Here is a 23,722-nt window from a genome sequence, read left to right as displayed (position 1 = left end):
TACAACAACCGCGTACCATCCGCAAACCAATGAATTAACTGAACGCTTCAATCGCACTCTTGGCGACGTGCTCACTGCATACGTCGCGTCAGACCACTCCAACTGGGACATCGTTCTCCCCTTTGTAACCTATGCTTACAATACTGCGACTCAAGCGACCACATGTTTTTCGCCATTCTTTTTATTGTATGGATGAGAGCCCTCGTGCACGCTCGATACAGTATTGCCATACCAACCCGACGCCTGTGAATATCGACCCATATCAGAAGTAGCCAGGTACGCTGAAGAATGCCCCCAACTTGCCCGTACCTTCACGACGGAAGGTCAAGCTCACCAGTGGAAACAAAATGACACCGACCTGAGCTCTACCACTTTCTGTGTCAGCTCCCTTGTTTGGTCATGGATTCCGCCTCACGTTCCCGGTCTTTCGTCTAAGCTGCTGGCTCAATACCACAGACGCTACCGGATCGTCACCTGTACATCTGCTGTAAACTATGTGGTCGAACCTCTGACGCTGTCTGATGATCTGTGGCGTCGTGGTCGTGAGACCGTGCACGTCAGCCGGCTTAAACTGTATTATGATCCCTCTATCGTGTCGTCACCGTGAGTCGCCAGGATGGCCAGTCTTCTCCCGTGGGGCCATTGTAATGACGAAGATAGCACAAGCGTCGCTGTGGCATGGCTCCTGATGTGAGGAAGACAAAGGCAAGAGGATCGGTGTCGCTGGTCTTCCTCGCGCTGGCGTTTGGCTGGAACTACTCGGGTGCTCTTTGTGCTGGACCTAACGTGACTGGGATTAAACATCAATAAACGCCATATCACATGCATTAAGTTGCCCTTCATACGTCGCCAATCTAATTTTTCTGTATCTTACGTCGCATGTGAATGTGGCAGTCACGTAAATTTAGCAGTGCAGCCAGCTTGTACGTTGCAACAAGTGACCAGTGCGTTGCAACAAGCGACCGGCACGTTGCAACAATTGGCCAGCACATTGCCGATACGGCGCGGCCGCCGCATCACATGGCCGTATCTTGAAAGCGATCTGCGACGTGCACGAAGTGCGAGCCCGCGCGTGCCTCATCTTCAAAACGATCTGCGATGTTGACAAAGTGCGCCTAGTGCCGGATAGCTTAGTATGCGCTGTGATTTCAACGTTTAGTTCGCGTTGAAGCGAGAGACAGCCGCTGCTGCCGCGCTTAGGCCCGTGACGCTTAGGCCCGTGACAGCGCGCGGGCGAGCGGTTAGTCACGCTTCGCCAGTTGCCTTGCGCCAGCCGAGATGCCATCCCCGTTTCAAAGCGCATGTCGGCGCGTTTCTTTCTTCACGCACGCGATGCATTGTGGGTTGACGGTGCCGTCGCTATGACACTCGAATGGGTCAGGACTCGGGAGCCATTTCAGCGCCAGGCCCGCCGGGGCGCGTTGGAAGCCACTTGGTAGCGTTGGCTGCGCCGGTGCGCCCTCGTTTTCGCCAACGTGTCGTAGCGTGCGCGCACGCATTACGTCGGACTATAAACGGCTCTTTACTCCAGCGTTGTCATCGAGCGAGATGGGTTCGTCTTTACCTGTTCACAGCTAGGCTGTGATGTGGTCCGGCCCGCTCGACGTGGGGACCAATGAGACATTGCGCAGCCGCGTGACGTGGCCAGTTGCTTGGCGACGATAGATACCGCCCAGATCCCTCTGTGCCGGCTTGTCTGTGCCGGTCGCTGCTACCGCCGCCGCAGCTGTTGCTCACGCGTTTGTATGATCCACATGGCGCGGCAACGCATTCGTAACAGCCGATTTTTTTCCTATTGAGAGCAATGTATTTCATCCCGGGAATGTTACGAATTCTTATCAAACCGAAATTCGTACCAGCCGTGATCGTATCACCGGGGTTTTACTGTACAAAGTTAGTAAACTATAGTTTCGTTTTCTGAAAAGTTGCTATGTTCGTCAATTTTTATAAAAAGATCTATGGCCTCAATCAAAAATCTGCTTCCATCAGTCACTGGATTTAAACTTTATCTTTTGTATGCAACAAATCTAATCAAATTTGGTGCAGTGGTTGCTGAGAAAAACGATTTCTCCTTTCCCATGTATTTAGATAGGAGTCCACAAGCTAAAGCTTCCTCTTAAACCCTAGAATGCCGTAACTCTTACACACGTACTCTACAGGCTGAGCCACTACACCTGTTTATCCCCCTTTGCAATTGCGACAAAGGCAAGTAATGAAAATGTATGAGCGCGGAGAAGGCCTACCGCTCGCTTCTGACCGCTTCCGACGCCACATAGCTGGCTACACGCTAGCTGGTGTGCTCAAAACGACCCTTACACTTTCGCGATTGTACGCTTAGTTGCGGTTATATGAAATACCAAGAGAATAGTATTTACTTTTCGCCAGTTTTCAGTCCTTGAACTTCCCGGCGCTGCCAGCGCACAATGATAGTCGCCACCAACTTCACCAACCACCGCGTCTGAATAAATTGGCTACAGCCAAATCGTAGCCAGAATTGCAGCTAGCCAGCAGAAAACTAGCCAAAGTGGCCTTATTTGAAGCAAAATTTCCTGTAAGGCACAGTGCAGCGTAGGGCTTCATTTTTGGCACAATTGGTGGGCGATGGAGCAAGAAAATTCAAATGGAGCAGGAATTCCACCCCTGCAAACAGATAGCCAGCGGTCGCGAAAGGAAATTTGAGTGAGCTCTGGAGCAAGGTTGCCAAGCAGCTGGCTGTAGATTTATCAGTCACATTTTATAATAATGTTCAGCGTGATGAGGCTATGCGGACACCAGGGCACGATGACTCAGGATAAGGAAGGCAGCAACGATGACTTGGGCGACGATGTAATGGACTACGAGGGTGCTGTAGTAGCATGCAAAGATCGAGACGAGTCATTGTCAATGGCAGATGTGTTGGACTACGTAAGGAAATTCCACAAATTCCTAACCAAAAGTGGCACAGCGACCAAAGCAGACCATAATAATGTCGACGATCTGGAATCTTTCCTGTTGCAGAATGTGCTCTACCCGTAGAAAAAGAACACAGTCTACTTCAAATAAATGTGCGCTGTCTGATGATCACGTGTGCATTTTTGTGAGAAACGAGTTCAAGAACATATGGTTGCAAAGGTAGGAGGTTAGCATTGCTGAAATGTGATTGCTATAGTTAACTAAGGGGGACATGGGTTCTAAAAACATTTCTTTAGCTTTGGTTCTATCTGAACTATACTTCACAGTTGAGATCAATTTTTCACGCTGAATTCAAATCTATAATTAGTTTTTTGATAGCTACTCTAGTTCATAAAGTATTAGAATCTGAAAATAAATTTCATGAGTACTTCTTACGGAGTTTTTGGCAATTTCTCCTTGTCAAAGACAAAAAGTAAGAGCATGGCTTTAAGGGGGGAGGAGGGGATGAAAAATAACTTTTTTGTTTCTTGACAGAAACGGCTGAAATTTGGCACACACGCTGTACATTGCAATAGAGAGGCAAATCTAAAATTTCATTAAGATATCTTCATTAGTTTTTGTTTTATAAGAATTTACAAAAGTTTACAAGTTACTTGCTCGTGGAAAGCCTGGCACAGTAACGAAACATGGTACGGAACTGGGAATACTGTGTATGTTTGCCCAAATGTCTAATCTATATCAAGACAGTGTTAGATTTTTTTTTAGTGCCCTCATAATTTTTTACTCGATATGACATGCATGTGACTTGTGTTTCACTGCATAGAGCCATGTAGTTATTCTGAAATAATTAAATAATGGAAAAATAAATGAACATTTCAAGACTGTCTTGATGTGCAGCACAGATTATGGATCACAGCAAAACAAACTGGACCAAAATCGGTCCAGCCATTGTTGTGCTATGCTTTCCACGAGCGAGGTGACCAACAAAAAAAAACACTATTGAGAAAACGACCTGCAAAGTTTTGCAAGCAGTGCAGGTTTATTAAAACGCATCAGGGCGATAATTTTTGGCATCAGTGCTGCCAAGCATATTCTTGCACCTTTGCCTCTTCGTTTGGTGGGCTTTGAAAATTTCATAGCCTGGCTAGTCCATCAAATTGAACTTCCGTTCAGTTGTGGACATCGCGCGAAGGGAGTCGCGCACGCTGCATGCTCGCGATTCTGCCGTCACCGCTGACACGAAACGCGTCTGAATCGTGCGCCGTTCGGGCGACTATTTGTCCGGTGAATCTTCGGTTATCACACTGTAGCTCGTCGACGGTTGGGGCTCGCTCGGAGGCAGCGTGTCCGTGTCGCACGATGCACCAAACTAAGTACACTGTCTTTGCCGGCGATGGTGACCTTCGACCCGCGTCGATACGATCTCGGCTGATTCGCGCGGCCGTACGCCGAGGCGCGGGAGCTTCCGTTGGCGCGTCTTCCGTCGACTACGTTGTCGGTACCGATGGCACAGGGCAATTGTCGGTTTCGCTGCTCGAGTCAGACGGTGCAAGATAGCGCGGCACGTAATCCACGGTGCAAGGTAGCGCGGTTCAGTCGGGTGCTCCTCCGCTTCTCCCGCTAATCGCCGTATTTTTCTCGCCGTAGAAGGCTTGCCCTTCCGTATTCCGAAGGCGTGCTTCGTCCAAACTTTCATCTCCAACAAGCGACGATCCATAACTAAACTGGGCGCTCTCAGAAATCCGAATTCTGCGTGTCAAGTGAAGACGCCGGCATGGTTTGCGAAGCAGACAACTGCGGTTGCCATCTTGCTCGCTGCCGCAGCAGTAACCAATGGGAAGACGCCTTTCACCACGGCAGCCAATCGGAGGCCCGCTTTCATCGGAGGGCCCGTGTGACAACCTCCAGCAGACCTGCGCTTCTTTTGTGTTTGTGCATTTGTTACAAGATGGCGACGACCGACGAATTGAGAAGCGGAACGGCGAAACTTTGAGCTTTCGAACGATACCAAGATGGCGGCGCTCGGTGGCGGGAAATACGAGATATGGCTCCGTGAACGGCGGTGATTTTGCGCGATTTAAAGCTGTTTTCTCGCCCTGCGCACTGACAAATTAATTTTTTTCGGGCACTTTTAGCGCGTTTTCAGCCAAACCATTTTGATACAGCGTAGATTAGGCGTTGCAGATACCGAAAAGCGGGGTTTCCACAAACCGACTTTTCTCGTGATTTTCGCGATCTGATCCCCGCGTCCCCCCTTAATGCGAAAGACTTGCTCTAGGGGGTGATGCTATTTTTATTTGTTTGAAAGCATTCTAAAGGTAAGAAAGCAGACCAACATTGACTGAATATATTTTTCTTATTTTCACTCATTGTTACTTTTGATTGTAAATTATAAAATTATGCTAGAGTAACAGAAATAGCATCACCCCCTAGATCATTTCATTACGAATACACTGATACCAAACTTGTTATTGTCACTCCAAAACATCAGAGAAAAAAGCCCCGTAAGACTGAGTGCAGTGTGTAAAAACATCGAACTGAGAAAAACGCATTTGAAGTTTAGACAGCTGCAACTTTTTCTAGAATCCAGCTACAGCAATATTAATGGCATCATTTTGTAGCTCTATTCTTCACGAGAATGACTATACTAAATATATGACTGTACCCTGCCAGAAAACTGGGAAAAGCATGTTATAAAGCCATGTACTGCCCTAAACCAGCATGAGAAACTACATTTACCAGTTCATGTGCCTGTTCCAGTGGCCTGCAAGCTAAACGAATACAAAAATTGCATGATAAAGTAGCCTTTCCATAGACAAATAAACTTACACAATGTTGAAGTCAAAAGCATGCACTTATGGAATATTTATTGAATGACCTAAATTGATTATTGTGATTCAACAACACTTTGCTCTACAGCATGCCAGGGCTGCATATGCAAGGTCCTTTGCTGGCTTGCGCTGTTTTGAAAGCCTAGCCTTGGTAGCACTTCTGCCTAGATGCTCATTTTGATACTTCCAAAGCTTTTGCGACTAGCAGCTGGAATTTCCACTCCATTGCGCACTCCTTGAGGAAGTGAGGCTATCTTGAAGACACTCCTTCAAGACTGCCTCATTTCTTGCACGCTCAGCCGACTCGGCCACTGAATAGTATGCCATATCAATGCGGTCTTGGATGCCGCTGGATGCGCTGGCTGACGATCCGACGACATCAGATGGGCCGCAGCTACACCCAGTAGAATCAACGGCGACGTTAATGTGCCGCTTCAGACGCAACAGGTGCTTCCGGCCGTTCCGCTCGTGCCGACCGGTCGGGCAGCGCGCTGAATAGTATGCCATATCAACACAATCTTGGGTGCCACTGGACACACTGGCTGACGATCCGATGACACCAGATGGGCCATAGCTATGCCCAGTAGAATCAACGGCGACGTTAGATGTGCCGCTTCGGACGTGGTGGTTCCGGCCATTCGGGTAGCGCGCCTTCGTCCTCGATCTTCAGCTGTGCATTCCATGGACGCTTTCGTTTCTTTCCGTAAGATTAAGGCGTCATCTTTATACGAGCGCAAGACGAAAAGACGGTGCGTGAGCCCCGTGAACGCAAGTGTAGCAGACGACCACAAGAAACCGGGAGCAAGGGCGGACTGATACGGCGGCGCACGTAAAACAAAAATAAAAAGCAAAAAAGGCCGCCTTGGTGGCCGCGCCAGCCAATGGGAGGCGCGAGACGGGGGGCTCGCCTTGCGTACACGCGCTTCACCTAATCAGAGGCCCGGAACCACCCTTCGGAAAAGCGGCGAGAGCGGTCGTTCAGCTTGAGTGCCGCCATTTTGAGCTGGCACAGAATGCTCACGAAGAAAACAGCTACAAAACAAGCCCAAGATGGCGGCATTTGGCTTGAGACTGCGCCCACGGCGCATGTGGGAAGTTTGAACAAATTTTGCTTGCCGCAGGTCGTTTCGCAGCTCACGTGGTGTTTTGAAAGCCGATTTTTTCCTATTTACCAATCGAAATCAGGGTTAATAATTTGAGGGCAGGTGCTTTAAGGCCTAAACATTCCTAAAATGCATTTTTCCAAAAAATTAATTTATCGGCGGTTTTTTACCATTCTTGAACCCGCGTCCCCCCTTAATTAAGGGGCTTTCACTAGTACTGGTTTTGGCACGTAAAACCCCAGAAAGAACAACATCATTGCTGGACATACCAAAGCCAGCTGAATGAATTCCTGGTGACATGCGGCCATGGACAAGTCCTGGTGTCCTGGCAGGGGGCGACATTCCAAGCTGGGTAGGCAAGGGAACAGCACCAGCTTGCACACTAGGGGGTGGGTACAGTGGTCGGCCCTGCAAAGAACATTGCCCAAGACACCTCCTTTAACGAAGGTTTTCTAAAGGCTTCCTAGGGATGCTCTAGACAGAGAAGACACAGGAATCAAAAATGTTCTGCAGATACATTTGTGATCAACAAGAATAACTGTGAAATATGTATAGAATTGTGGCAACAGATGAACTTTTTCTCGGCATGTTTCCTAAAAAGTGAGCAAGCTTCAACAATGCCAGAATGTTGGTTAAAAGGAGGTGCTCATGAGCTTGCTACATTTGTTCTATTATTTAAAGAAAAATTCCCGAACTAATTATTGTCCCATTTCATTCACAAAAGTTCTCAACTGGGATTCTCATCTGAAACAAAGATGCCAATCTTTGTGCATGATGTACATTATAACATTGACCATAACCATTTGAACGTAAAAGACAATTATATGGTGCCAGAAACAAGTCCCAATTGGGCGATGATATATATTTACGGCGCGTCTGTATGTTTGAAAATCATGCCAATTTTTCAGCTATCTGTTGCCAAGCAAGTGCTACAAAAAAAAAAAAAATAAATGATACATATCAAATCCCCCCGCTCAGTAGAGTTTAGTTTTTCATTTCACCGTTTCTTTACGCCGGTACGTCAGCAAGCGCTTGCGCATCCACGTGTGCGTGGCTGTTCTGGGTTCCTCTCACAGTCTGTTGCATTTGTCGCACTTGCAAAAACTGATGTCTATCTGGTTTCGAATCTCACAAAGGGTCAACGCTAGACGCTTGCTCGTTTATTGCTCGTAGAGGTGCGATAACATCTGGTCAGAGGCGGGCGCTGGTGTATACAAATGATGTTGCCATATACAAATGATGCTGCCAAGCCTGTGTTCCTTTTCTTGAGACTCTCGATAACTGATTGCTCCTCGTTGACGACGGGACAAAGGATTACTGAAAGTTTCTGACTCATATGGCTTTTCTTATGGCTGCACAACCATAGAGTTTTGTGTGCACAGTTCAATTACGCTATGAACATGTGCGCCGGTTGCTCTTCTGCAAGTGAGTTGAGCACTGATTCCTTCATTGTAGACATGGCCCAAGTAGCAAATCAGAATATATCTATTCTAGTGTACCTACTTTATTCTCATTATAAGTATTTATGTAAGCCAACCTGTATTCATGAAAAAACAATGCATGTTTACCTATGGAAATAATTTTTTTGTCACCCATACCTGCCAACCTCAAGACCTTCAAATTCGTAAACTCGCAACCGGGGGGGGGGGGGTTCTCCGATACAGAAACTGTGCCTCCCGCATCCACCCGAAATTGCCGTCGTCTCTGGGGGTGCCACTTATGTACAGGTGGGTCTCTATGTTGAGAGTAACGACAACCAGTGAAATCCAGCCGTCATCGGGTCGTCCAATGAGCTGATGATGAAGGCAATGTCACAGAGTGAAAAATGTCCTTACTCTGCAGACAATAAAGGTTACGGCGCACACCCCCATCTCTATGCGCCCCTATTTAAGTGGCGCCCCCGCCCACCAGCAACGATGAGACTTTATTATGAATTTTTAAAAATAATTTCGCGAATATAACCACTTTTCCATAAAAATTGAGCCGACATTCGTAAAATCATAAGACGGGTCCAAATTCGTACATTTTACGGAAAATTCCGAAGGTATGCCTCATGGTCCCTCTATAAAAATTGGGATAAATGTTTTTTAGAGATAGGTCACTCTGGAAATTTAAATCTGCATTAAAAGAAAATCGAGCCTCGCGGGTAGCATCTGACTAAAAAAAAATTTACTTTCAAAGATTAACATACAAAGTGACAAATTTGTCTAGGTTTCGCAAAGGCTTTCGACACGGTATCTCATTAAGGACTACTAACCACTTTCCTGCCCAAGCCTATTTCCATCGATAGCACGCTATATATGATGCAAGTTTGTATCTTGCCACTCTACGAGCACTATCGAACAGCTAGCATCATCTAATGGCTTACATAGGAACTATACCTTTAAATCAATATTCTGTTTATTATTTGTGCCATGCAGTGATACGCAACTCTTTTTCTATTGCATTCATCGTTAGCGCACTGACAATAGTTTCAAATGCAGCTATTCAGCGCTAGCCAGCCAAGATGGAGACATACCGAAACTGAAAGAAATCCTATGACTGCAAAATCCTGCAGAAAACGAAAGTGTACTGCAAGACATGCTATGGAAGTTCCCATACCTGCCAACCAAGAAATATGAAAATTTGGGAGACCGCCGCGCAAGGGGAGAGAGGGGGGCGGGGGGGGGGGGGGGGTCAAAAACATTTTTGCCACCGTGCAAACCAGTGTATGTGGTACAGAGTACATACTTGTCACTCTTCAGTGACAAGTATGTCTTCAGTGACGAAGCACAGAAAGTCAGTCCTATACAACATCATAAATACTTGCAAGTACTTATTCCTGACCTATAAAAGAGCCATCTATCACTATTACTAAACTCGGGGAAACAAAGAATAGTTTGGCATTCCGCTCTGACAAATTCAAAAGCGTAGCACTCACGATCGATTCATGACTGGATTGCTAAAAACGCGTGAGCCAGCCAGAGACGAGCCAATCCGGAAAATCCAATATGGCAGCACTTATCGGTTGCTCGCGTTAGTGGTGGGGCTGGTGGCCGCTACCACGATTCAAGGTTCTATCTTGCATGGTTATATTACGAGGCGTAATATGGTTATAGCGATAGGGCGTAAAAAGAAAAGAAAAAAAAAAACACAGACGCTGTGCTATGGTGACTACTTTTCAGGAGATTAGAGGTCGTGTCCGTACAATCAATCGGGAGATGTAAGCAAAATTTGGGAGGCTCCCGGACAATTCGGGAGAGTTGGCAGGTATGTGTTCCCTATGTTTCACATCGAGGAACTGCTCTGCCACATGGCACGGCCAATTGTAGGGCTTCCAGTTAAATTTTTTGTAGAGGAAGTAGTGTTTAAGGAAAATGTTTACCGTATTGTCCGCTCTATAAGTTGCACCTCCCTCAAAACTCATTTTGAGGGGGGTGCGGAGAGGAAAAATAAACATGCAAGTCACACCGGTCTATAAGGCGCACCTGTTCTATCGGTAAGTGATTAAAAAAATTACAGTGGCGTCAAACTTCGTGAACACAGGTCACGCACAAACCCATACGCGTGGGTGCCATTCCTATATAATTGCAATAGCAATGATATGGACACTCAGGCATATTTCTGCCGTCGGGGTCGCCGAGATGTTCTGTATGAAGTCCAAGGGCGAAGACATCGTCCCCGCGCGCCGTATGCTGTATGTGTTAGTGGAAGCGTGTGATGGTGAGTCGAACATGCACAAGGAAGGAAAACGGGAAGGCAACGCAGGAGGGAGAGTGACTTGTACTCTGGTAGCAACGGCATTGTTAGCATAGTTTGTGCAGCAGCGCGCGCAGTACCTTCAAAGCAATCTGCAGATGTGACGACTTCAGGGTGGATGACTCTTGGTCAGCCTGCTGCCGCTTGCGTTGCAGCTCCGTCCTTTGTGCCATGAATATTGTTACAGGCTGCCTTTTGCATTAAGAAAGAAGACAACGATCACCGGTGAACGCACTTGCTCAGCCATCTTGGCCATCTCCGTCAGCAGTCCCTGTATATAAATCCTGTCCCTCTTTTATCTATTTGACGCCCCGTCACACATTGGCGGAGGTGCGGGGTATCGTTTCGCTCGGTGTCACATCACCGTTCTCGGTCACCTTGTTAGTGCTAGCGGTGTCCAACCTGACCCCGACAAGGTGCGTGTTGTCCGAGACTTTATTGTTCCTCGCTCAGTTGGAGATGTATGGAGCTTTGTCGACTTGTGTTCCTACTTCCGCCGCTTTGTCAGGAATTTTGCCGACATTACCCGGCCGCTTACTGACCTACTCAAGAAGGACATCTCTTTTTCCTGGGGTCGTGCACAAGCTGCCGCATTCACCACCCTGGTCAGTTTACTGACTTCACCGCCCATTTTGGCGCTTTATGACACGTCGGCTCCTACAGAAGTTTCCACCGACGCTAGTGGCCACGGCATAGGTGCAGTACTCGCCCAACGCCAGAACGACCAGGACCGTGTCATTGCCTACGCCAGCCGCCTTCTCTCGTCGTCGGAGCGGAATTATTAGATAACTGAGCGCGAATGCCTGGCTTTGGTCTGGGCTGTGGCAAAATTCCGCCCTTATTTGTATGGCCGAACGTTTTCCATTGTCACGGACCACCATGCCCTTTGCTGGCTCTCGTCGCTGAAGGATCCTACAGGAAGGCTTGGGCGCTGGGCGTTATGACTACAGGAGTACACCTTTGACGTGCTCTACAAATCTGGCCGGATGCACCAAGATGCTGACTGTTTATCCCGCTACCTTGTCGACCCTCCCGACACTGCCGAACGTGATACCGGTGACTTCGTCATGGCTATTGCAGATTTGGCCAACATACGCACTGAACAGCAAAGTGATGACACGTTACAATCTATAATTGGCCGCCTCCATTCTCGTGAGCCCGACCCATCGCTTCGTCTGTTTGAGCTTCACGACGATATTCTTTACCGTCATAGTACCACTCCCGACGGCCCAGAGCTTCTGCTTGTTCTCCCCAAGCATTTTCGTGCTACTGTTCTCCAAGAACTCCATGATGCTCCGACTGCTGGCCATCTTGGCGTATCCCGCACATACGATCGCCTGCGGCGCAGGTTTTTCTGGCCTGGTTTGTACCGATCTGTTCGACGCTACGTTGCTGTGTGTGACCTTTGTCAGCGACGTAAACGGCCCTCGGGGTTGCCTGCAGGCCTTCTGCATCCTATTTACATACCCCAGGAGCCATTCTACCGCATCGGTCCCGACCTCCTCGGTACATTTCCTACGTCTGCTTCAGGGAACAAGTGGATTGCAGTTGCGACCGACTACGCTACGCGTTTTGCCATCACGCGAGCTTTGCCGACTAGTTGCGCCACTGACGTCGCCGATTTCGTCCTTCATGACGTCATCCTTCGTCATGGTGCTCCTCGGCAACTGCTCATAGTCCGAGGCCGCTACTTCTTGTCGAAAGTTGTCGATGACCTCCTTCGTTCCTGTTCTGTGTAGCACAAGCTCACTACTGCGTACCACCCGCAGACCAACGGGCTCACCGAAAGGCTGAACCGCATTAACCGACATGCTGTCGATGTACGTATCTGACGATCATCGAGACTACCGTATTTACACGATTGTAGGTCGACCCATTTTCTTCAAATTTGGCAATCCAATGTTGGGGGGTCGACTTAGAATCGAAACCGAACCTTGTACCGCTAGTAACGGCAAGAGAAACAAGAAATCAGGGGCGCTACGGCGTGGTTACAACTTTGCACCTACGTTTTTATGGTTACGGTAGAAGCGTAGCGTAATAATGTACTGTATTGCATACATTTTGATTGCGCGCACCACGAGCACACGGCTCTTGTGGGATCATCGATCATGGAAGAGCCGCCGTTTAGGGGGTATTGGTAGTTGGTGGAAGAGCTTTTCTTTGAGATACAATTGTTTTCGACGGCCGCGCGCATCTGTCACGCCTGTCATGAGTGCCAAGAACTTTCGGCGCTCATTCTCAGCAGCGTTCAAACGGGCTGCTATCCTCCATGTTGAGGAAACTAACAACTGCGCAGCGGGACGCAAGTCTGGAGTCAGTGAACGTGTGGTGCGGCAGTGGCGGCTTCAGCGCGAGAAAATTTGGCCTCTCTGGCTACTGTGTGCGGGTGGGCCCTCTCTGTGTGGGGGGCTGTAGTGCGCGATGTCGTGGTGCGGTCGTTCGCGAAGTGTGGACTCACTTTTGATGACGACGTGCTGTGGGACCGCAGCAGCTATGACGGCAGTAGTACCAGTGAGGTCAACTCTAGTGACGATGAGTAATCTTAGCAACCCCATCAATAAATTTCCCTTGTGTGAAAGGCACTCGCGTGCTTTTCTCCCCCCCCCCCCCCCCAATTTTTTTTTTGACACATGCAATTTTGGGGGGGTCGACCTACATTCAAGTCGACTTACAATCGTGTTAATACTAGGACAGCGCTTTGCCGTACATCACGTTCGCGTAGAACTCCTCCCCTCACGACACCGCCGGTTTTTCGCCATTTTACATTGTGTATGGTCACCACTCTGCATTGCCTTTTGACATGCTCCTACCTGCTGTTCTACAACATACCATGAAGTATGCCCGCGATGCTGTCGGGCGAGCCCATCTGGCACGTCAGATAGCTCACGAGCAACTATCTGACTCACAATTATGCTAAAAGGACCGTTATGACCGCAGCCACCGGCACCTCTGCTTTTCTCCGGGATCTCTTGTGCTTCTCTGGACCTCTTCTTGTCGCGTCGGTCTCTCCAAAAAGTTGTTATCGCGTTACACCGGACCTTACAAGGTTTTACAGCAACTTAAGAGACGTGAACTATGAAATCACCCCACTGAACAGTTCTTCACCATCTACCCTGCCATCTCGTGACGTCGTGCACGTATCTCGACTGAAGCCATATTTTTCCGTCGCCTCCTCGTGTAATTACAGTTAAACCTGCTTATAACGAACCTCCATATAACGAATTCCTGGATATAACGAAGTTTTTCTATTCCCCGCCGTTACTCCATAGAAGCACATGTATTTGAGACCTCTACGTAACGAAGTGGCAGCGGGAGACCCCCTCGATATAACGAATTTTCCCCTCTGACCACCTAGAGATTTCGCCCCAAATTTTGTCATTTTTGCGGGAGCAGCAACCGGAAGCACCTTCTCCGCCACGATGGAATGCGAAGCGAGCGCACGTGTGCGTGCGTGTGCGAGGCGGCTCTGCATCCCTTGACCCAGCGATCTTGCCGCCGCGGGCGTGACCTTTCCCCTCCCTTCCTTCAAATCTGATCCTGCCGCTTGCTGGAGCTGGCCTAGCCCGCCAAGCCAGCACTCTCTCCTTTTCCAGCTGATGTTGCCGACGCGCTGGTACACGCTGTGGCACATCAGACTCGATGAGCGCGGACACGCGCTGTCAGACGCTGGCGGCGTGTGGAAGCGCCGCTGGCGTCTGAAGGCAGTCAGTTGTATTCAAAAATGTTGAAAGGAGTAACAAATGCCGTGAATGGTTTGTAGTCTTCTTGCAGCGGAATCTGCCAATATACTCTGCAAAGGTCGATGCAGGAAAACCATGTACATCCGCCTGTCTCGTCAATAATATTGTCGATCCTTGGCATCGGGTATGGGAATAAATCAGTCTGACGGTTTACAAGTCTGTAATCAGTGCACATCCGGAAAGTGCCATCATCTTTGGGCACAATTGTAATCGGAGATGCAAAGGTAGATGTTGATGGTGGAATAATTTCAGCATCTAGCAAGCCTTGTAACTTTTCCTTTAGCCATTTCTTTTTTTCATAGGACATCCCATAAGGCTTTCCTTTCAGGTGTCGTGTCGCTGAGCTTGAATGGAAATTCACATACTTTTGCTGCAAGAGGGTAAACTCCAATGCATATCAGCTCCGGGAACTGTGTCGGTACATCCGAACTCTCTCTGACCAATTAAATAAATAAATAAAAATTTGGTCTTTAGGGCGTAGTCTTTTATAAAAGCCCTAATGTCCAGCGAGACCCAGGAACACTCGAGGAGAATGCAAATCGTTCTATACCACTCCTGCTTTGGCTGCCAAAAAGCAGCTGGCAGTATTGTTGTCCTCCAATACTGATGCTCCAGTGTCAATTAATACTTCAATCATGTTTCCATTGACGCTCATCTATGCGTACAGTAGCCCTGCCGCAGACTTCGCCAAGTAGACGCTTTCTTTCGGTATCTCCAAAGAGAAGGAAAAATCCAGGCTTACCAGTTCTTTTACTTGTTTCGGGTATGGAGTCCTCTCTTTGGCTGAGTCAATTTCAGCATAATTCACTATAGTGCTTTGGCCATAGGACGCCTGGTGTTCCGGGGATCCAATGGTAGAGCTTCGGCTAGTGATCTTGCTGTCTTGGTTATTGGTTAGTAAAATGTTGTCGGGAACGTCTTTTAGTAACTGTAGGAGTTCATCCAATGTGGCAGGTTGTCTCATCATGATTAAGATGCTCATAATTTTTTGTCATGCCCAGAATAACCAGCGGCACGATTGATAACTACGTTTCTCGTAGAGGTAGTCAATAACTGATCCTTCTCGCTGCTTGTATGCAATGGCCTTTCCCCAGCATTTTATTGGATTCAAAGCGAAGTGTCGCAGAAAGCTAGCTCGCCATTCAACCCATGGTACATCTGTGTTGAAGTGTATGCGCAATTCGAACCACTTCTTCGCATTTTCTAAAAGGAAATGGTGCATATTATAGATGTCACAGTCCATGGTCCAAGTGTTTTGCGAACATGCATATTCATAAAAGTGAAGCCACGTTGACGGGCTTAACGATGTACCATCAAAAGGTTCTGGCTTGATAAGTGCTTTCACCGCCTGCTTTGAGTTTCTGATTTTTCAAAAGGTGTTGTATAAGATGGTCGCCAGCTTGAGTTTCGCTTTTAACTATGGTTGGTTTACTCGAACTGTCAATACAGCGTTGGAAGTCAGTCACACGCATGTGCACTCTGAGCCAATGAATTCGAGATTCTCAAGCGAAGAATTGGCTCTATCGGCTAAGAAGGCCAAGAAGTCCAGTGTGCTGACCTTTTCAGGTAACTCGACGGTATTGTCTCCATCTTCCTGGTAGTTCTTCACCAGTAGACGACCATCTTCATGTCGGGCGATGGTGAATGACACCCACATGGTTCAAAACTGCGACTGCGCCAAAATGTAACATTCCGTTTAATCAAACAATCTGGCCGCCTCTTCTACCTCTTCTCATCTCTTGTTCTTCCATTTGCGCTTCTTCCTTCTCTTTCACGAGCGTTACAAATGTTATTGCCTCCAAGCGTAGTATGAGGCAGGGCATTATAAAACATTTTTATGCCACTCTAAACCCAATAAATTTTCTTTTTTTAGTGTGAAAGAGTTTTTCGGACTGTTTGATTTTTCGGACTATTTTTCGGTCCCCGCGAAGTCCGGAAAAATTGTCGGCGACTCTACATGGGAAGGTTTCGGAACGCTGGTCTGTAACAGATAATCGATTAATAATCAATAAATTCAGGAAAATGCTGGGGATGACTTGGTAGTGCTTAGCCTAGCCCGAAAGCCAGGACTAGCTAGGTGCCCACCAGTTCCGCTGTCTCTTTAGCATTGCCCCTCCAGTGCAAGCTACGGAAATTTTCTTTATACCAAGTTTGTGCGGTTTACACTGTATATACTAGCGTACCGAAAGCACTTTCCTTCCAAAAACCCAAAGCGATGTTTATTATGTGGGGTAAATGTTATGGGAACCTTTTCACAACAGCAAAAATTCATAAGACAGTAATGATTTGGAAAATGCACAGATAATTTATCTCGGCAGTAAAAATACAGATACTATACTATTTGCAAACCGTAACAGCGCTTTTAGTGCACTTCACTCCACCTCGTAACCACCAGACCTGTCGTCCTGGTCGCTGGCCGCTTCATCCAAATCGTGGTTCCACAACAGTTCGTCCTAACAGTCACTTCCAGCTGTTTGCCATTATCGCATCACGTTGAAGCGCTGCTTTTCGGCACTTGGCGTTTTCAAAAGCACACTATGTGGATCTCTTTCCGCGACCATCCTGCTCATCAGCATGTCAAAGTTTATCAGTGTCTGATCCGCATTTCTATTTTATGGGCAGACAAACTCTCTGCCCCGCAGCAGGCATATAGTGGCACGTCGGCCCACCAAGCAAGCCAGAGCAGGCGTGGATGCGACGCCCTGTAGTCATGGCGGCTCGGAGTGCTTGAACTCGCAGCGGTCATTTAGCATGCGCAATCAGAGTGTGTCCACCGTGAGCGTAGCGGAGCCCACAAATCATGCAAATTCAACACTACGCCTGACTGTGCACATTATGCCGACCAAGTGCCGGCAGCCCTTTCTTCACTAGGACTCTCCCGTGCCCCCCACACAGCCGTGCATCATGTGCTCTTATTATGTCAGAGTAAAGTCCGTAAACTGCGTAAAGTTACTGTTGCAGAAAGCCAGTAGTGTTTTTCACTCTCGAGTCTGCGAGGTGCCTTTGCTCCAGCACTGGTGGCAAGCAAGCGGTAAGAACCGGCTGAGCATTATCGCGGTCACTCATTCCACCATCAGGTCCCAAGCAACCGTGATAACAGGCAGCCTGTTCTAACCACCAGCTTGCCGCCAGTTTTCTCTCATCACGGCTTTGCCGTGAGCTTCTCAGTCATGAAACCCACGGCCCCTGCCAGTGTGCTGGCGTGGCATGTTTGCCACTAGCGTGGATGTGCAGCCTACATAAGCTAGCTGTAGATGTTCGTTTTACACGATCTCGACGTTTCTCACGTGGCATCGTGATTAAGTGCGCTTGCTTTAAACACGTGAGAGGAAAAGATTCTAGTCTCTCCAAAAAACTACAGCACAGCCGTTCGATCGCGGGATTGCACAGCAGCAAAGTTGTGGGTGCATTTATTATGCGAGTGCGTTCATTACGAGAGTACATACGGTCTTCGTGGTGAGAAAACTAAACAAGTTCTCATGGGTGATACAAAGCAGTAAGACGTACCGGGCTGAAACGAAACTGTGCTGGTTTTGGCTGGGTGTTGAAAGCAGGCAGGACTCCAGTGCTGTGTTCTGATGATCCCCGTTTTCCAGGCGAAGTGGCCACACCAGAGTACGGCGACCCCGCCTCATGTTCAGGATGAACTGCCCCCCAGGGCGACTCACCAGGAGGGCTCTGCAATACCAGGTCAAATGCAGCCTATAGACCTGTAGCACATTCATATTTTCATGTACAGAATAGCACAGCAAGAGGGCTGGTGCAACCATGTTGCGACACGTGAGTTCAACTACAAGGACACCACAAAATTTCAAGATAATCATAAATGAAGAAGAGCACACTATTTTACACCACTACGTTTGCTCAATATACAGTATAGACCACTTATAACGTAATCGCTTATAGAGCAGGACTGGATATAATACGGTCTTTTAAGACTCCCTTTAATTTTCCCATAGCACTCTATGCCAGGGGTTCTCAACTACGTTCATCCCAGGGAACCCTGCTAAGCTCCATAAAGTGCCAAGGAACCCCCCCCCACCCGCCGAATTAACCGAATGTCGTATTATCGAGGGTATCAAGAAAACAATAAACAAATGCTTCACTACGTCAACACGCTTTTATTTACTCAATGAATTGTCAAATCTTGTTTCTATTTAGCACAAGACCAGTGCGGAAGCTGAAATTCTCTTCATTGCATGACTGATTAGCGCTAGCAGCGGCGAAGGCCTCGCGACATCCTTCGCGGCGCGAGTTTTCATCTGAGACGCGCTTTGCACCAACGGGCGCACATTCCGATTATTTTTTCGCCACTCAGCTGCTCGCCAACAAATTGTCCGTCCATCGCGATGTAGCCGGTGCTTTTTATCTTCGACAGCTTTGCACTGAGTAAAAGCGAAACTACTGCTTGCCGCAACCGCTGCGGACGAAACCGCAACCGCTGCGTACGAAACCGCGGCCGCTATCGACTCGATCATGGACGGCGACTTTACTGTTAAGGCGGGCGGCTGACGCACGCACCAAGTCAAAACGAAACTACAATTCGCTGCAAGAAGTGCGGACGAAACTGTGGTCGCTATCGACGCTGCCATGGGAGGCGACGACGCAGTTGTGAAGGCACGCAGCCGACGCGCGCATCGAGTGAAAACGAAACTACTATTTGCCGCAATCGCTGCGGACGAAACTGCGGTGGTTATCGACGCGATCAGAGATAGCAACTACGCACTTACGGAGGCACGCGGCTAGCCGCCAACACGGTGTTACGCGCGGCGATAAACGCAAGAATAAAGGCTTTAAAGGCACAATTAGGCACGAAGCGCTTCGGCGTTGCTGTCAGTCACGTGCCGCGTACGATTGTCGCTGAGGGCCACGGCGATGCGGACTACGCCGATTCATTTCGGTTGGTCGCTACGCCGTTATTGCTCTTCTGTGGCGCGCATTTGCGGTGCTCCGCGGATTTTTTTTTTTTATTATTATTCCGCCAACGTATACGTCAGTGCGCACGCTATCGGCACCTACCCTATCTACAAATAGGAGAAAGGCGGCAAGCTACGGCCTCCGAGATTCAAGTGCGAATGCTTAGGCGCGCTGCCCGTTCTCAGAGGTTGGGTGGCTAAAAGCTGCTTGCGTATTTATTACGCAGTTCGCGCGTTGCTGTTACGCGCCTGTGATGTGCTTTTTGACACTCGGACATGGGTAATGGAGGTTCTTTGGATCAAGCGCACCTCGTGTTCACCGTTTTAGACACTTGTCGAGAGCGGGACCAGGGAAAATTTATCAGTGGCTCGCGGAACCCCGAGCAGGGGCCTGCGGAACCCGTAGGTTCTGCGGAACCCACTTTGAGAACCCATGCTCTATGCATACACGTATTGCTTAGTGCAGTTGCGGGAGGCGAAATCGAACGCTTGCCTGAAGCTGCAAATATACTCCCACGTAACGCGTATATGCGTCGCGCTCCGCGAACAACTGGCTATACCCTAACAACACAACGCAACCGGAGTGCCTGGAATCGTCAGGCACCTTCCAACGTTGCGCACACGTGAATTCCTCCGTTCGTATTTTTTGCCAACCGCGCCGAGCCGCACCAGCCACGCATCCCAGCATTCCTTGAACGAAGCGGTAGAATGACGCAATGGCGGGAGCACGCGAAAGCGCGTCCACCACTGCGGCAATCTGCGCATTAACAAACATGGTGTCCCGCACGCAGGCAAACATTAACACATCTCAATCGATGACCACTTTAACTCTGTCAAAACGCTGGAGTGAGGAAGCGCGGCAGCAGCAAGTGCTCCAATTAACGCAAACTAAGCCGCGAAAACAGCGCACAGCGGAGTGTGCTTCTGTCGCAGATGGCTTTCAAGATACAGCGGCCCTAGCAGGCACGCGCACCTGGAGTGTGAGCCGTGATTGCCAGCTCACCCTAGCACGCTTTCACTCGCACATACAGCATACGGTGCCTGGCAACGATTTAATCACCCTTGGACTTTGTATGGAACCTAACGGCGACAGCGAGGGCAGAAATATGCCCTGGAGTGTTCATAAAATTCCTGTTGCACTGAAATCATTTTGGTTATAGTGCGGTACAGCTTATAGTGCAGATATTTGCAACTCTGGCGACTACGTTATAAGTGGTCTACATTGTACTCACAAGAGCATTTTACACATACACACTTTCACACTTTGGTAAACAATCATTCAAGACACTCCAGTCATTTTGTTTGAGTGCTGCAAGATATATCACACTTGTAGGCATGCACAAATTTTTCAGGGCTTGAAAACATCTCACCATGCATGCAGCCTATAATGCAAAGCATTCTCTGGCTCATCCCAGGCATTTGGAGTAGGTATGTTGCAGAGTAAGGCCCTTCCATTCCTATTCCATTCCGAAGATCCCCTTAATACCACGTCTTGCTTACAATTTTTTTACTAATTGCTGTCACGTGCCTAGTAACTAAAAGCATATTTTGATATTTTACCATCGTTACAAATAAAGCTACAACTATTATTTTACACACGAACAAATGCAATTGTGGCCTGTTATGTTTGCATTACATGTTGCCTGCAATCTACCCAACATCTACTTTCTAAATGTAGCCCTTTCTCAATTTTGGCTTTGGCAAGAATCTGCCAATGCGAAAATTTGAGCCTTAGTCGTTAAATCACTTCCTAGCGTGCCCATTAGGCATCCTTAGCCTGCTAACGATGGTATCAAACACCATGGTCGAAACCCTCCGGGCCGCTCACGGACACACTACTCTGATGTATAGTAGAACTAAACTTTTATTTCTGATGGAGTTCATTTGTTTCACGCTTGGTGGCAATTTTCAAATGAGCCCAGAAGATTTGCATGCACCCGTCGGCATTGAAAACTGCTGCCTCTGGAAATGGCGTGCAGGCTCCGAAACATCACAGATCTTGCCATTACGCTGTCTGTTATTACATTTTATTGACGGCTCAAGCAGCAGTGAGTCAGACGATGCTGCCTTTTCATCTGACTGATTAAGAAGCCTTAATTGACAAAGGATGGTACCGTTCGTTGCCTGCTGCTGTTTGAACGATGTCTCACGACTCTCACCGATCGCACATAGTGCGCTGGTCCAATAACACTTCGAAGATAGTCTTCCGTGTCTTTAAAGACAACAGGTGAACGTACAGTTTACGTCCTGGTCTTCATTTGTGCTAATTAGTGTAATCATGAAAATGTCACCCATGACATCCACTTCAGTGCATTTTCAGAGCGTGTATCATTAGCATGTCATTAAAACGAGGCCAAAGATCTGTTGTGTTGTAATAGAACTTCATTTCTTTTTTTGTCCTGGCACATGATGGCATGATCGCCAGTATCGCGCGTGCACTCAAGAGAAAAAAAAGGGAAAAAAAACGAAAGGTACGTGCGGCAGTTTTGTGGATCTTTCGTACGATTTTTGTATTGTACTTCAAGAAATGATTTCTACATGTTATAGTGAACGTGAATGTGAATGTGAATAAATGAACAAAGTTGAAACATAATGTACAATCATTTTGTGTTCTAACTTTGAGAAAAGTTGATTTTAAAGTACTACAAAAACAAACAAGCTTTTGTAATGACGTTGAAGTTACATATATCTATGTATATTTTTTTTAAGTATGTCGCATTCTGCCTGTTACAGTATCATAAGCATTTTATCCCCAATATCAGAAAAGAAAGTTTCATTGCAACTAAAAACTCACGCTTTTAATATATGTAAAAATGTTCTCTAAACATAGCGAAAATACGAATAACACGGTTATTAAATTATGCATATATCGGCTTTTTTCAAAGCCAGATAACTATAGAATATTGCCGCGACAACTTGGCCACATTCAAGTTGCGCGCCCTTCGTATTGGACACTGTGCACGCCGTACCGTGGTGTTGTTCAGCAACAACAGGCAGCGTTCTTCGTGGCACGAGCCGGGACCCGGTTGGACCGGGCTCGCATGCGCCACGTGCACAAGAAGTACTCGAGAAGAAAGAAGAAGACGGTTGGACGCCAGCTTTAGAACGCGACTGCCAGGCATTCTTCACGACCGCAGTGACCTTTAGTTGTGGGCACAGGTTCGCCCTGAATAAATATCGTTGTTTTGTTAACCTGTGTACCTCAACATCGTTACAATATGCTTAACACAGGTTACACGTGTAAGTGAACCGGTGAGCCGTTCAAATGAACCGGTTCATTTCAGTGAGCTGAGCCGTTCCGAGCTGCTCACTGAAGTGAGCCGTTTTGCCCATCTCTAGTCCTCACCCCAGCAGCTGCACAAGTGCTTCATGTGGCCGACGGTGGCGTGCTGGTTATTCTTGGAATGAGTACTACATGTTTAAGTATAGCCGGCTGCCCTACTTCTGTTCTCTTTGCTGTGATCGACAACTGCCCACACGACGTTATCCTTAGGTTGGACTTTTTATCCTATCATTATGCTCTCATCGAGTGCGCAACCGGCGTCCTTCAGTTGGAACTGCGTCAACTCGCCGATGCTCCAAGCACTCCTCCACCGTGCCTGTGCTCACTTCAAGATGTGCGTCTGTCACCCGAGGCAGTCACTTACGTCGCTTTGACCGCACAGCCACAGGTTCCCGACGGTGAATATGTGCTGTGCGGTGAAAGTGCCGGGGGCGACAACTATGACGTATTTTCGGTTTCCGCCAGCAAAAGTATGGCCCTTGAGATCCGTATTTGCTATATAAAGATGGTGTCTATGACGCGCTGCGGCCCTAAAATTTGTTTTGGCTCATAGGTGTTCCGTATAAAGTCCAAGGGCGATAACGTCGTTGCCGCGCGCCGTATGCTGTATGTGCGAGTGAAAGCGTGCGAGGGGAGCCAACGACCGCGTCTAAATCTCGCGTGCGAAAGAAAGAAAAGCAGGGAGGAAGCGCACCTTCTTACGTTGCGTCCGAGGCACCGGCGAGGGAGCAAGGGGGGGGGGGGGGGGATAGCAGGCAGCGTTGTGCTCTGGCATCAACTGCGTACTGCGCGGCGGTGTGCGGTCGCGCGTGCCGTATCTTAAAAGCGATCTACGTTGCGGACAGAGTATATGCAGTGTAGGTGCGTCGGCGGCTCATAGCTTTGTGCGTGCTGTGTGTTCTCGGCGCTCAGTTTGCGTTGAAGCGATAGACAGCAGCGCGAAGGTCATTTTGCTCGCTTCTGCAGCGGCGCTTAAATTCCTCACGCCAGCGTTTGAGAGCATGTGTCCGCGCTCATCGAGTGTGATGTGTTCATGTTTGCCTGTGGGCGCTAACACTATGCTTGTTAATATAGTTGATAAGTGAATGTTTACAAGTTTATACGGACGATAAAACTATTATTCTTACTTTGTATAGCTGTCTACTAATTTGCTATCGCAATCGATACTTCAGCTTTCGGGTGAAACTACGACTTTTTTTCACACGTGAGAATTAAAATA

At 48.0% G+C, this 23,722-nt stretch overlaps 1 protein-coding gene across 5 annotated transcripts in view; it reads right to left on the bottom strand.

Annotated features, from left to right (window-relative positions):
- Positions 1-23,722, bottom strand: part of LOC119464431 (protein PAT1 homolog 1-like) — a 224,640-nt gene that overhangs the window by 109,924 nt on the left and 90,994 nt on the right. For all 5 annotated transcript variants that reach the window (XM_049656362.1, XM_049656363.1, XM_049656364.1 and 2 more), the window contains 2 exons: positions 17,812-17,982; positions 7,096-7,234 (listed from right to left, as the gene is read on the bottom strand). In XM_049656362.1, the coding sequence (XP_049512319.1) occupies positions 7,096-7,234; positions 17,812-17,982 (310 nt within the window). The remainder of the gene's footprint in view (positions 1-7,095; positions 7,235-17,811; positions 17,983-23,722) is intronic.

This window comes from Dermacentor silvarum, chromosome 9, assembly GCF_013339745.2.
Source record: "Dermacentor silvarum isolate Dsil-2018 chromosome 9, BIME_Dsil_1.4, whole genome shotgun sequence".
In the NCBI taxonomy this organism is placed as follows: Eukaryota; Metazoa; Arthropoda; class Arachnida; order Ixodida; family Ixodidae; genus Dermacentor; species Dermacentor silvarum.
This window is presented reverse-complemented; position numbering and strand designations above follow the sequence as displayed.